At 44.3% G+C, this 12664-nt stretch overlaps 1 protein-coding gene across 4 annotated transcripts in view; it reads right to left on the reverse strand.

Annotated features, from left to right (window-relative positions):
- The window catches only part of LOC110494541 (cadherin-4), a 354972-nt gene that overhangs the window by 17684 nt on the left and 324624 nt on the right, over positions 1–12664 (reverse strand). For all 4 annotated transcript variants that reach the window (XM_090206011.1, XM_036950601.2, XM_036950600.2 and 1 more), the window contains exon 9: positions 494–631. In XM_090206011.1, the coding sequence (XP_090062137.1) occupies positions 494–631 (138 nt within the window). The remainder of the gene's footprint in view (positions 1–493; positions 632–12664) is intronic.

Raw genomic sequence — 12664 nt, forward strand, 5'->3', positions numbered from 1 at the left:
CAATACGGAAGACAGGCTGCCTCCAGTGCGGATGTGTATGGGACTCGGGCCAGACGCCTGCAGGCAAACCATGGTCACCAGAAGAGCGAGGGCTCCTACCACCACCAAATAGAATGCCTATGATCATTCTCTATCCCCTCCCCCTTTCTGTCCTTCCATGTTGCTCCGTACCACTCCCCCTTTACTTCAGTAGCTCCCTCTTTCTCTCTTTCCCTTTGGCCCCTTTCTTCTCCCTATTTTTAGACCTGTTTTTCTTTGCCTACTGTTTATCTCTCCACATGTCTCTGTCCCTCTCATCTGTACAGCTCTCTACCCTCTTGTCAAAGAGCCATGACCTTTTGTTCTCTAAGATAGCATCAGACACATGGACTGCATCTACAGCAGAGTTGGGGCACTGCCCTGTTGAATATCCATCAGCTGATGTTATCCTGTCATGAAGACAAATGTGTGGCCCTACAGTAGAGGTCAGTCCTGGGGTGGACAGGAGACTCACCGTCCTGGCGGTCAGCTCGGGAGGATTGTCGTTGATGTCGGTCACAGAGATGAGGGCGGTGGCCGTGTTGGACAGGCCAAAGTTCAGGTTCCCCTCCATGTCCGTGGCCTGGACGATGATGATGTACTGGGACACTTTCTGGAAAGACACATCAGATCAAGTGGGTGAATGAATGAATAATCTTTCAGAGTATGTGGGGTCGGTAACTGCACTGTCACACCCCCTCATCTAACATAAAAGCATATATTCACACTAACACTTTGCACCATTGCAGCATAGAAGAGGAGTATCACATTTGCAGCTCTGACACAGCACCCCTGCCAGCATTAATAGCTCTGAGCCTGACACACACACACACACACACACACACACACACACACACACACACACACACACACACACACACACACACACACACACACACACACACACACACACACACACACACACACACACACACACACACACACACACGAGAGTGAAGGCTTAGAAAGTGAGGGAGCTATGAGTGAGCGTGAAAGGCTCATCCATTACGGCCTACAAGCCTTACTTTCAACTCTCTGAGCAGCTCTGATCATCACTCATTCTAATGGAGGTGCCGGCACTTTAAGAAGAACAACTGTGCTGCAAATATTATAGAGAGTGAATGAACATTATTTAGCCCAGTTAGAGAGAATAGCTAGAGGCAGTGCTTTGAAAGAACAGTCAATCATGACGTCTGACAGTAGAGAAGACACAGCACACTGAGTCACTGTTCTCTCCTCTCTATTTTGTCATTCTCTGTCACACACACACACATGCACACGCACACACACACACACATACACACACTCAAAAACAAAACTCATTCATACTTTTCCGCTGTCCATGGTGCTGAAGGTTCACTGTCTATCAGTGCAGCGATAGTGTCTCCATCTCTCGCTCTCCAGTCTCCCCTGTTCTCTCCCTGTAAGCCTTTCAGAGACACCGCTCCTCTCTGCTCTCATTAATCCATCTGGCTAAACCCCCTATGGTGCTGGTGTGGAGACTGGACGTCAAGGACAGGTCAGTCAATGTGAAGAGGAGAGGAGAGGGAAGCCCATCCTAGCCTGCTGCGTCCAACCTTCCACCATTCAGCAGCCCTGCTGTCTGCTATCACTGGGCCAGTTCTGCACTGTTGAGAGCACAGCCTATAACAGCTCTGGGGCCAGGACCTGAATCCCAGAAACATTGATGGTGGAACCCATGGGGCCATCTAGTGAACCCTGATGGACGTCAGTAAAAAGCTGGGGGAAAAAATCAATTCTCTCTCTCTCTCTCTCTCTGCTCAGGGAGCAGTGTGTTTAATAGTCAGGTCAGGTGATCCAGGGAGGCGTTTTAAAGCACTTAAACTCGCCCAGACTCATTTAAAGTTCTGCAGAGTCATTAGGACTCGCTCCACATGTTAACCTGAACTAGACCAGCTCTATGAATAAAAACTCAATATGGGCTGCTCTTTATTACAGTCATAATGAAATATCAATACCATCTTTTCTCATAGTGCACTGCAGTAATAGACCCTTTACACTCTCTCCAGACTGCCTCACTGTGATTCAGCCACATCAAGGTATCAGTAGTCCTAGATAGCTGCTGTCCAGTGGGTATCCTGACTCTGAGCAGGGAAAGGTGAGTTAAGCCTAACAGCAGGTGACACTCTCACACAGTAGGGAAAATGGGACATGCTGTCCTGCAGCACTTTGTTCATCACCTGAGAGTTGAGAGAAGTTGATCTAAGTACACACATATGCAAACCCACTCGCAAGGCACACCGACACACATCCTCTCCCTCCCGTCAGTTTGGTTGCCCCAACAAGCCAGAAAAAGGGGTCTCTAATGACTCCTCTAGTCATCTGCTGAACAGAAGTCTGTTAGATTAAAGAGTCCACCTCAGAAAGGAAATAAGCCTTCTTCTTCCACCAAGCAGAACAACAGCAGTGCTTTTCCCACGGGCCTAAGCCCTTGGACTTTAAAGGGAAGTGTTGAAAGGCATCTATGGCCATAAGAACAAAGCACCGCTGGAAACGGAGGTCAAATTAGATCCTTTTTACAGGTACTGAATGAGGCCGTTTTTTTTTTTACCAGAGACTGCAGAAAGAGCAAAAGGCTACAGGCTATCAGAACTCAATGGCCAGCATTTCACCAAAAAGGTCAAATGAAAACGAAAAATGGTTGTCCAATGGTCACTGTTCAGAGTTTGAGAGAAACCGAGTTTGTTCTTGAATCTTTGTTGAAAAAATGGCCAACCCAAATGGGGACGTTACTGACATTGACAACGGAAATGTAAGGTAACATTTTTACTAGCCAAACATTAATGGAGAATGAGCAGTGTGTGTTTGAGCTGTGTGTGTTTGAGGAGTGTGTGTTAGACAGGGTAGGCTGAACATTTGAGAAAGAGAAAGCAAGTGTGAATGAGCACTGCACCAGCACTTTCCGTATTTGTTCTGTGGTTTGTGTTCCGGCCTGTCAGTCTGGTACTGACCACAGTGGTTACCCTGTCACTAACAATCTCCATCAAACAGCCACTGACTCACATTTAACCCAGAGAGACTCCTTCCCATTCACTGCAGCTCTCTGAGGAAAATGGAGCACAGAGCTCCTGCTAAATACACTGTATTAAACACAAAGTCACATGGACATACAATACAAACTTAAACCTTGACCAATATGATCCACTCATGAAATACAGTCATACACAAACCCTCAAAGAAACATCCATATACATATTTGCCACCAGATATGCCAAACAGATTATGGCTAAGGTTTCTAAAGAAGTAGCCCCTAGTGCTGAACCACTTCACCATGATGAGAGAGTGATACTCAGTCCCCTGGATACGTATAGAAACGTTAAGCCCCTGTAGGTGCCCAGAGCCATGCATGGTCCCCTGCCAGGCCTCTTTCCTCCACCAAGGGGACAGTGTGTAGGCACTCCAGTACAGTGTCCGATCAATGCCCTAATCAGGCAGAGCAAAGCTGACACTTTCCAAACTGGAGCCGACACGAGTCAGCCACACAGATCAGCATCACGCCCAGCCAGGCCCCAGAGAGGCTGCAGTAGCCTGGGGGAATGAAAAGAAACAGCTCTGCCACTCCAGCCAGGGCCAGAGAGCACAGACACACCCCAGCCCAGTTGTGGCACACAGGGGCCAAGGCCACCTAAAGACAGTACGACTGTCTCACACTTAGAAGCTCTGACACCCAGCAGGCTACCTCACATTGTACTCTACCAGTTACAATCAGCTGCACTCAGGACCAGGACTCATTTATAACCGTTGCATAAATGTCACACAAAATATCTGCATGTGCCATTTCTGAAAAGAATACGTACCTCTGTGTTTTTTTGCCCACGCTACAGACAGCTAAATCGGACTAGTAGAAGCCCAATGCACTACTTTTGTGAAAATAGAATAAAAAATAAATAAAAACATTGTTTAGTTTGAAAAAGTCACTGCAAAATATCAAACCATTCTGCCCACACCCCATACTTCCCGCGGCTATGAGGCGGGGGCAGATGGTTTGATATTTTGCAGTGACTTTTTCAAACTAAACATGCATGCTGCCTATAGCAAGTGCCTATCCATGCATTCTGCAAGATTGATTGTATATTGGAAACCATTAAAAAGTAGGTTACAGTCCACACTTCTATGCAAAGGACCAATTATTGTTTAAAATGTTGTTTATCAATAGATTATTGGGTAAAAATGTCCTGACTTGGTACAGGCTCTGAAATGAAACAGGTTTATGATTTCGGACTCCTATCGCACAGCAATACTGCAGCCTACCCGTCCTGTCAAATATTTTACGTAAGCTATCGGTCTATTTAATGTGTTGGCAGAATGTTTTTTAAAATTCAGTAATTTATGCTGTATTTGACAAAGGACTGTGACAGTTTCTGAAAGAGAAAATAATGGCAAATAGTTGTGGACCTTGCTGTCCCCAGTCCACCTGGCCGTGCTGCTGCTCCAGTTTCAACTGACCTGAGCCCTAGGACCATGCCCCAGGACTACCTGACATGATGACTCCTTGCTGTCCCCAGTCCACCTGACCGTGCTGCTGCTCCAGTTTCAACTGTTCTGCCTTATTATTATTCGACCATGCTGGTCATTTATGAACATTTGAACATCTTGGCCATGTTCTGTTATAATCTCCACCCGGCACAGCCAGAAGAGGACTGGCCACCCCACATAGCCTGGTTCCTCTCAAGGTTTCTTCCTAGGTTTTGGCCTTTCTAGGGAGTTTTTCCTAGCCACCGTGCTTGTACACCTGCATTGCTTGCTGTTTGGGGTTTTAGGCTGGGTTTCTGTACAGCACTTTGAGATATCAGCTGATGTACGAAGGGCTATATAAATAAATTTGATTTGATTTGATTTGACCTGTAGAATGTTTCAATTCAACCATTTTTTTTTTGCATAGACTTTTCCCCCAACCTAAATATGCTGGATTATCTGCAAATTCTGAAACATTGTCTAGGCTACTCAAAATAAATTCAGGAGTACAATAGCATACATACTTCAAACTAAAAGATCAACTGTCAAATTCTTCTGTAGCCTATAAACCACACTGCCTATGGGATCACATACATCAAAACTTGAAATACATAGTCTACCTATTTATATAGACCCAATTAAATGAGAGATGCAGATGGTAATTTGATGTATGGCCACAGGAATATGAACCCATCGCAGCTAGAAAAGTATATATTTTTTTTTAATATATTTTCAAAATATATTTTCCTTTATTATTTTCCCCTAACCCTACCATGCCTCCCATAACTGGAGTAAACTTATAGACAACTACACTTACAGTGCCTTTGGAAAGTATTCGGAAACCTGGACTTTTTCAAAGTTTTGTTAAGTTACAGCCTTATTCTAAAATTGGTTAAATAAAATAAAATAAAAATCTACACACAATACCCCATTGTGACAGAGCGAAAACACGTTTTTAGAAATGTATGCAAAAAATGTATTTTTATTTACATAAGTATTCAAACCCTTTGCTATGAGACTTGAAATTGAGCTCAAGTGCGTCCTTTTTTCATTGATCATCTTTGAAAAGTTTCTACAACTTGATTGGAGTCCACCTGTGGTAAATTCAATTGACTGGACATGCTTTGGAAAGGCACATACCTGTCTATATAAGGTCCCACAGATGAAGGTGCATGTCAGAGCAAAAACAAAGCCATGAGGTCAAAGGAGCTCAGAGACAGGATTGGGTCGAGGCACAGATCTGGGGAAGGGTACCAAAACATTTATGCAGCATTGAAGGTCCCAAAGAACACAGTGGCCTCCATCATCCTTAAATAGAAGAAGACTCTTCCTAGAGCTGGCCGCCCGGCCAAACAGAAATCGGGGGAGAAGTGCCTTGGTCAGGGAGGTGACCAAGAACCACACCAGAGCTTGAGGATCTGCAGGGAAGAATGGGAAACTCTCCCATACAGGTGTGTCAAGCTTGTAGAGAATATATAGACAAAATGAGAAAAAAAATCCAGAAAATCACATTGTAGGTTTTTTTAATGAATTTATTTGCAAATTATGGTGGAAAATAAGTGTTTGGTCACCTACAAACAAGCAAGATTTCTGGCTCTCACAGACCTGTAACTTCGTCTTTAAGAGGCTCCTCTGTCCTCCACTCGTTACCTGTATTAATGGCACCTATTTGAACTGGTTATCAGTATAAAAGACACCTGTCCACAACCTCAAACAGTCACACTCCAAACTCCACTATGGCCAAGACCAAAGAGCTGTCAAAGGACACCAGAAACAAAATTGTAGACCTGCACCAGGCTGGGAAGACTGAATCTGCAATAGGTAAGCAGCTTGGTTTGAAGAAATCAACTGTGGGAGCAATTATTAGGAAATGGAAGACATACAAGACCACTGATAATCTCCCTCGATCTGGGGCTCCACGCAAGATCTCACCCCGTGGGGTCAAAATTATCAGAAGAACAGTGAGCAAAAATCCCAGAACCACACGGGGGACCTAGTGAATGGCCTGCAGAGAGCTGGGACCAAAGTAACAAAGCCTACCATCAGTAACACACCAGGGACTCAAATCCTGCAGTGCCAGATGTGTCCCCCTGCTTAAACCAGTACACGTCCAGGCCCGTCTGAAGTTCGCTAGAGAGCATTTGATGATCCAGAAGAAGATTGGGAGAATGTCATATAGAGGACAAAGAATGCTGAGTTGCATCCAAAGAACACCATACCTACTGTGAAGCATGGGGGTGGAAACATCATGCTTGGGGCTGTTTTTCTGCAAAGGGACCAGGATGACTGATCCGTGTAAAGGAAAGAATGAATGGGGCCATGTATCGTGAGATTTTGAGTGAAAACCTCCTTCCATCAGCAAGGGCATTGAAGATGAAACATGGCTGGTTATTTCAGCATGACAATGATCCCAAACACACCGCCCGGGCAATGAAGGAGTGGCTTCGTAAGAAGCATTTCAAGGTCCTGGAGTGGCCTAGCCAGTCTCCAGATCTCAACCCCATAGAAAATCTTTGGAGGGAGTTGAAAGTCCGTGTTGCCCATCAACAGCCCCAAAACATCACTGCTCTAGAGGAGATCTGCATGGAGGAATGGGCCTTACAGAAAACATTTGACCTCTGTCATTGCCAGCAAAGGGTATATAACAAAGTATTGAGATAAACTTTTGTTATTGACCAAATACTTATTTTCCACCATAATTTGCAAATAAATTCATTAAAAATCCTACAATGTGATTTTCTGGATAATTTTTTCTAATTTAGTATGTCATAGTTGAAGTGTACCCATGATGAAAATTACAGGCCTCTCTCATATTTTTAAGTGGGAGAACTTGCACAATTGGTGGCTGACTAAATACTTTTTTGCCCCACTGTATATATAACATTCTATTATTTGCAGGATTTTTTTATAAAAATGTCAATTGAAAACTAAGTTTTGAATCCAGCGTCGTTTGGTGTATCAGTTCATAAACATGGAATCGATACATCGAAAATCTATTCAACTATTTTGCAATCTATATGGCAGAGTGGTCCATTTTTTGGTTCTTTAATTAAACTGGTATACTTTTTTATTTATTACAATTTTCTTTGTCAAAGTAACAGATACAGTAATCTCGGTTAACCCAGAACTAAAGTATTGCGTAATTGGTCAGATGCTCGATTAAGTTCTGGGTCCTTACATGTCATTATAGATAGAATGAGGATCCGAACCAGAATGAAGAGCTCTATCCTCTCTCTTTGCAAGTTATGGGCATGTCTAAGGGCCAAATGTCCACTCCCCTTCTGAAATTTGAAACCTGCGAAATCGTGATTTGTCCAAATAACCAATGCCGAAAAGGAACCGGAACTGAGTGGATAGGTGACAATGCAGTGGGAAAGGACGAGGGAGATCCACGGCTCTGTAAAGGTGGAAGCAGAAACACTTTTTATTCTGTTGGCGTGAGTGAATAAATGGAGTGGAATACTGTAACATCTAAGAATGAAGCTAGAAGGGCTAAAGTTGTAAATCAAGTATGATAATGCCTCATTGCTTGTTGGAGTACGATTCATGAACAAGGATATATTTTGGGGGAAACCCGTTTGCAGTAACAAAGATGGTGAAGGATGCATTGGGAGAAGTGGAGTCAGTCAGACTGGCCAAGAGTGGTATGATGTTGATTTCATGGTTGTCAAAAGAAGAAAGTGAGAAAGCATTGTGGCTCTGCAAATTATTGACGCATGAAGTGGCAAGTTATGATTATCGGAGTAGGGCACCGATAAAAGGTGTCATATCAGGTTTCTCGGTAGATATTGAGGCTTCATGGTTTAAGATGAACATGCCAGGAATAGTTGATTCACATTGCTTAACCCGCAATTTGAATGGTAAAAAGGAAGAAAATCTTGATGAAGAATTTCTCCAAACTCATATAAAGCTGGGATATATGAGATATGCGGTGTGAGCTTATGTACAAAAGTTGCTTTCAATGTCATAAATGTTAAAAAGTTTGGCCACGGGTCAAGTGTTTGCAAACAGAATATCATTGTTGAAGAGTCTAAAGATGCACTGTGTTGCAATTGTGATGGGGATCACATTCCAGAGTTCTCTGAGTGCAGGAGGGAAAAGTAGAAAGGATCAGGGCTGTCGAGACGTTCTTCTATGCGAGTGGAGATGATGAAGCCTTGGCAGTGAATACCCAGCAGCCTGTGGATGTCAGTCTGAAGAACGCTGATTTTGTTGAATTTATTGTGGAGGTGGTTCATTTTACAGGACAAACAAACAAAAAAAGAAACTGGAAATCATTGTGAAAGCAGCTAAGATAATATTGGATTTCCAGGACTTCACGGCTGAAACATTGCTGGGAATACTGACTAAATATGTTCCCCCATCTCAGGTCCCAGAGCCTGCTTAGGGATCTGAGTACATTTGACTAAGTGAAGGAGTACATTGAATTTAGTTTTAGTTTTTTGAGAATAATATGTTTTATTTATTTAAAAATATATTTTTAAAGTATCTCAGTTTTCACCCCACCCAGTAGGTGGTGGCAACAAACCTTTTTGGATGTAGTCTGCCTATAAAACCTTAAAGAAGAAGAACCGGAACTAATGTTGCTTGTTATCTGTATCATAACAGATCTACGGTACCACTTATGTTTACGTAGTCTGTCCACAAAAATGTTAAAGCCATTTCTCTCAGTTCCACTCAATTAGTAGTTACTGCTCTTTTGCTTGGCAGAGTAACTTCTATATGTACAGTGGCTCTATTTCTCAGGCAGAGAAAGAGGGTCCCAGAAACAGCTTAGCCCTGCTTGTTAACCCGTGTGCTGAAACATGCAGTAATACGCGATAGCACGGGAGAGGTGAGGTCAGGGGTGCAGTGAGTGGGAGGGTAATTGGCATTCAGGAGTGTTCAGGGCTGGGTGATGCTGAAGTGCCCTTCATGTCCCCCTGCTCTCCTCCTTGCTGAAGAGGCTCCCTCACCCCTTAATTAACACATGAATATTCCAATTAGACACCAGTGCTACTGATGAAGAGAATTAACTGCTACAAAACTGTGTGTGTGTGTGTGTGCGTACTGGCATGCGGGTGTGTGCATGCATACAGTACCTGTCTGTTAATGCCTGAGAGTGTGTTTACAGTATGTGTGTGACCGTGAGTGTAGGTGGGTGAACACCCAGTTGTCCCAGTTTAATGGGGAGGATCAGTAGGAGAGAGGCAGGTGGGATTGGGCTACTGCTCTATCTAGATTAATGGGGTTGACTCCCATTCAATCAGCTGTGGGGGGGACCAGGGAACAGGGAAACAGGCCCTGCAATAACTGCAGACTGACGCCCGACTGTCAACACTATACTTACTATACTATACTATCTATACTTGAATGAGAGAAGGGCATGCACACATACATAAGGAACTTGCACGAAATTGGGTTTGTTTCTTTTCCTGAATATTCACCACAAATCAGATATTAAGCAACTAAACCTGGCAGCCATACCAGTCTTTTATTTTCCATAGAGGCCAAATCGGTCTGCGTTCTAAAGGATGGTCAGGCTGGAGTTATTGCCTCGTGGGACTATTGGGAAATCTCTGAATATAAACGTTATGAGACTCGTGGTGCCAGAGCTCAAAGGTTTATACTCAGCACTTGTACTTTTATGGCTTTGGTAAAATCATCAGACTAAGTGATGAGTATCAAATAATATCATAATGATAGAGTATGTTATACATTTATGTCTTTGGACCATTTAGGAGTAGGATTGGCGGTTGTATTTTGCCCTGAATGTCAGGCCACAGAGAGTTAGGAGTGAGAGTCTGAAATAATGTGAGGGACTGTGAGAGACAGACTGCAGGGTGTTAGGAGTGAGAGTCTGGAATAATGTGAGGGACTGTGAGAGACAGAGGACCGGCATGTGTTCCGGTCCTCTGGCAGTCTCTATGGGGGTGCCACAGGGTTAAATTCTCGGGCAGACTCTTTTCTCTGTATATATCAATGATGTTGCTCTTGCTGCGGGCGATTCCCTGATCCACCTCTACGCAGACGACACCATTCTGTATACTCCTGGCCGTTCCTTGGACACTGTGATATCTAACCTCCAAACAAGCTTCAATGCCACACAACACTCCTTCCATGGCCTCCAACTGCTCTTAAACGCTAGTAAAACCAAATGCATGCTCTTCAACCGTTCGCTGCCTGCACCCGCACGCCCGACTAGCATCACCACCCAGGATGGTTCCGACGTAGAATATGTGGACATCTATAACTACCTAGGTGTCTGGCTAGACTGTAAACTCTCCTTCCAGACTCATATCAAACATCTCCAATCTAAAATCAAATTTAGAGTCGGCTTTCTATTTCGCAACAAAGCCTCCTTCACTCACGCCGCCAAACTTACCCTAGTAAAACTGACTATCCTACCGATCCTCGACTTCGGCGATGTCATCTACAAAATAGCTTCCAATACTCTACTCAGCAAACTGGATGCAGTTTATCACAGTGACATCCGTTTCGTTACAAAAGCACCTTATACCACCCACCACTGCGACCTGTATGCTCTAGTCGACTGGCCCTCGCTACATATTCGTCGCCAGACCCACTGGCTCCAGGTCTTCTACAAGTCCATGCTAGGTAAAGCTCAGCCTTATCTCAGTTCACTGGTCATGATGGCAACACCCACCGGTAGCACGCGCTCCAGCAGGTGTATCTCACTGATCATCCCTAAAGCCAACACCTCATTTGGCCGCCTTTCTTTCCAGTTCTCTGCTGCCTGTGACTGGAACGAATTGCAAAAATCGCTGAAGTTGGAGACTTTTATCTCCCTCACCAACTTCAAACATCTGCTATCTGAGCAGCTAACCGATCGCTGCAGCTGTACATAGTCCATCGGTAAATAGCCCACCCAATTTACCTACCTCATCCCCATACTGTTTTTATTTATTTACTTTTCTGCTCTTTTGCACACCAGTATCTCTACCTGCACATGTTCATCTGATCATTTATCACTCCAGTGTTAATCTGCAAAATTGTAATTATTCGCCTACCTCCTCATGCCTTTTGCACACAATGTATATAGACTATTTTTTTTCTTTTTCTTCTACTGTGTTATTGACTTGTTTATTGTTTACTCCATGTGTAACTCTGTGTTGTTGTCTGTTCACACTGCTATGCTTTATCTTGGCCAGGTCGCAGTTGTAAATGAGAACTTGTTCTCAAATAGCCTACCTGGTTAAATAATGTGAGGGACTGTGAGAGACAGATTGCAGGGTATTAGGAGTGAGAGTCTGAAATAATATGAGGGACTGTGAGAGACAGACTGCAGGGTGTTAGGAGTGAGAGTCTGAAATAATGTGAGGGACTTTGAGAGACAGACTGCAGGGTGTTAGGAGCGTGAGTCTGAGATAATGTGAGGGACTGTGAGAGACAGACTGCAGGGTGTTAGGAGTGTGAGTCTGAGATAATGTGAGGAACTGTGAGAGACAGACTGCAGGGTGTTAGGAGAGTGAGTCTGAGATAATGTGAGGAACTGTGAGAGACAGACTGCAGGGTGTTGGGGGCGTGAGTCTGAGATAATGTGAGGGACTGTGAGAGACAGACTGCAGGGTGTTAGGAGTGTGAGTCTGAGATAATGTGAGGAACTGTGAGAGACAGACTGCAGGGTGTTAGGAGAGTGAGTCTGAGATAATGTGAGGAACTGTGAGAGACAGACTGCAGGGTGTTGGGGGCGAGAGTCTGAAATAATGTGAGGGACTGTGAGAGACAGACTGCAGGGTGTTAGGAGCGTGAGTCTGAGATAATGTGAGGGACTGTGAGAGACAGACTGCAGGGTGTTAGGAGTGTGAGTCTGAAATAATGTGAGGGACTGTGAGAGCCAGACTGCAGGGTGTTAGGAGTGAGAGTCTGAAATAATGTGAGGGACTGTGAGAGACAGACTGCAGGGTGTTAGGAGCGTGAGTCTGAGATAATGTGAGGGACTGTGAGAGACAGACTGCAGGGTGTTAGGAGTGTGAGTCTGAGATAATGTGAGGAACTGTGAGAGACAGACTGCAGGGTGTTAGGAGAGTGAGTCTGAGATAATGTGAGGAACTGTGAGAGACAGACTGCAGGGTGTTGGGGGCGAGAGTCTGAAATAATGTGAGGGACTGTGAGAGACAGACTGCAGGGTGTTAGGAGTGAGAGTCTGAAATAATGTGAGGGACTGTGA

This window comes from Oncorhynchus mykiss, chromosome 17 (genome assembly GCF_057628025.1).
Source record: "Oncorhynchus mykiss isolate SJ-2025 chromosome 17, ASM5762802v1, whole genome shotgun sequence".
Lineage (NCBI taxonomy): Eukaryota > Metazoa > Chordata > Actinopteri > Salmoniformes > Salmonidae > Oncorhynchus > Oncorhynchus mykiss.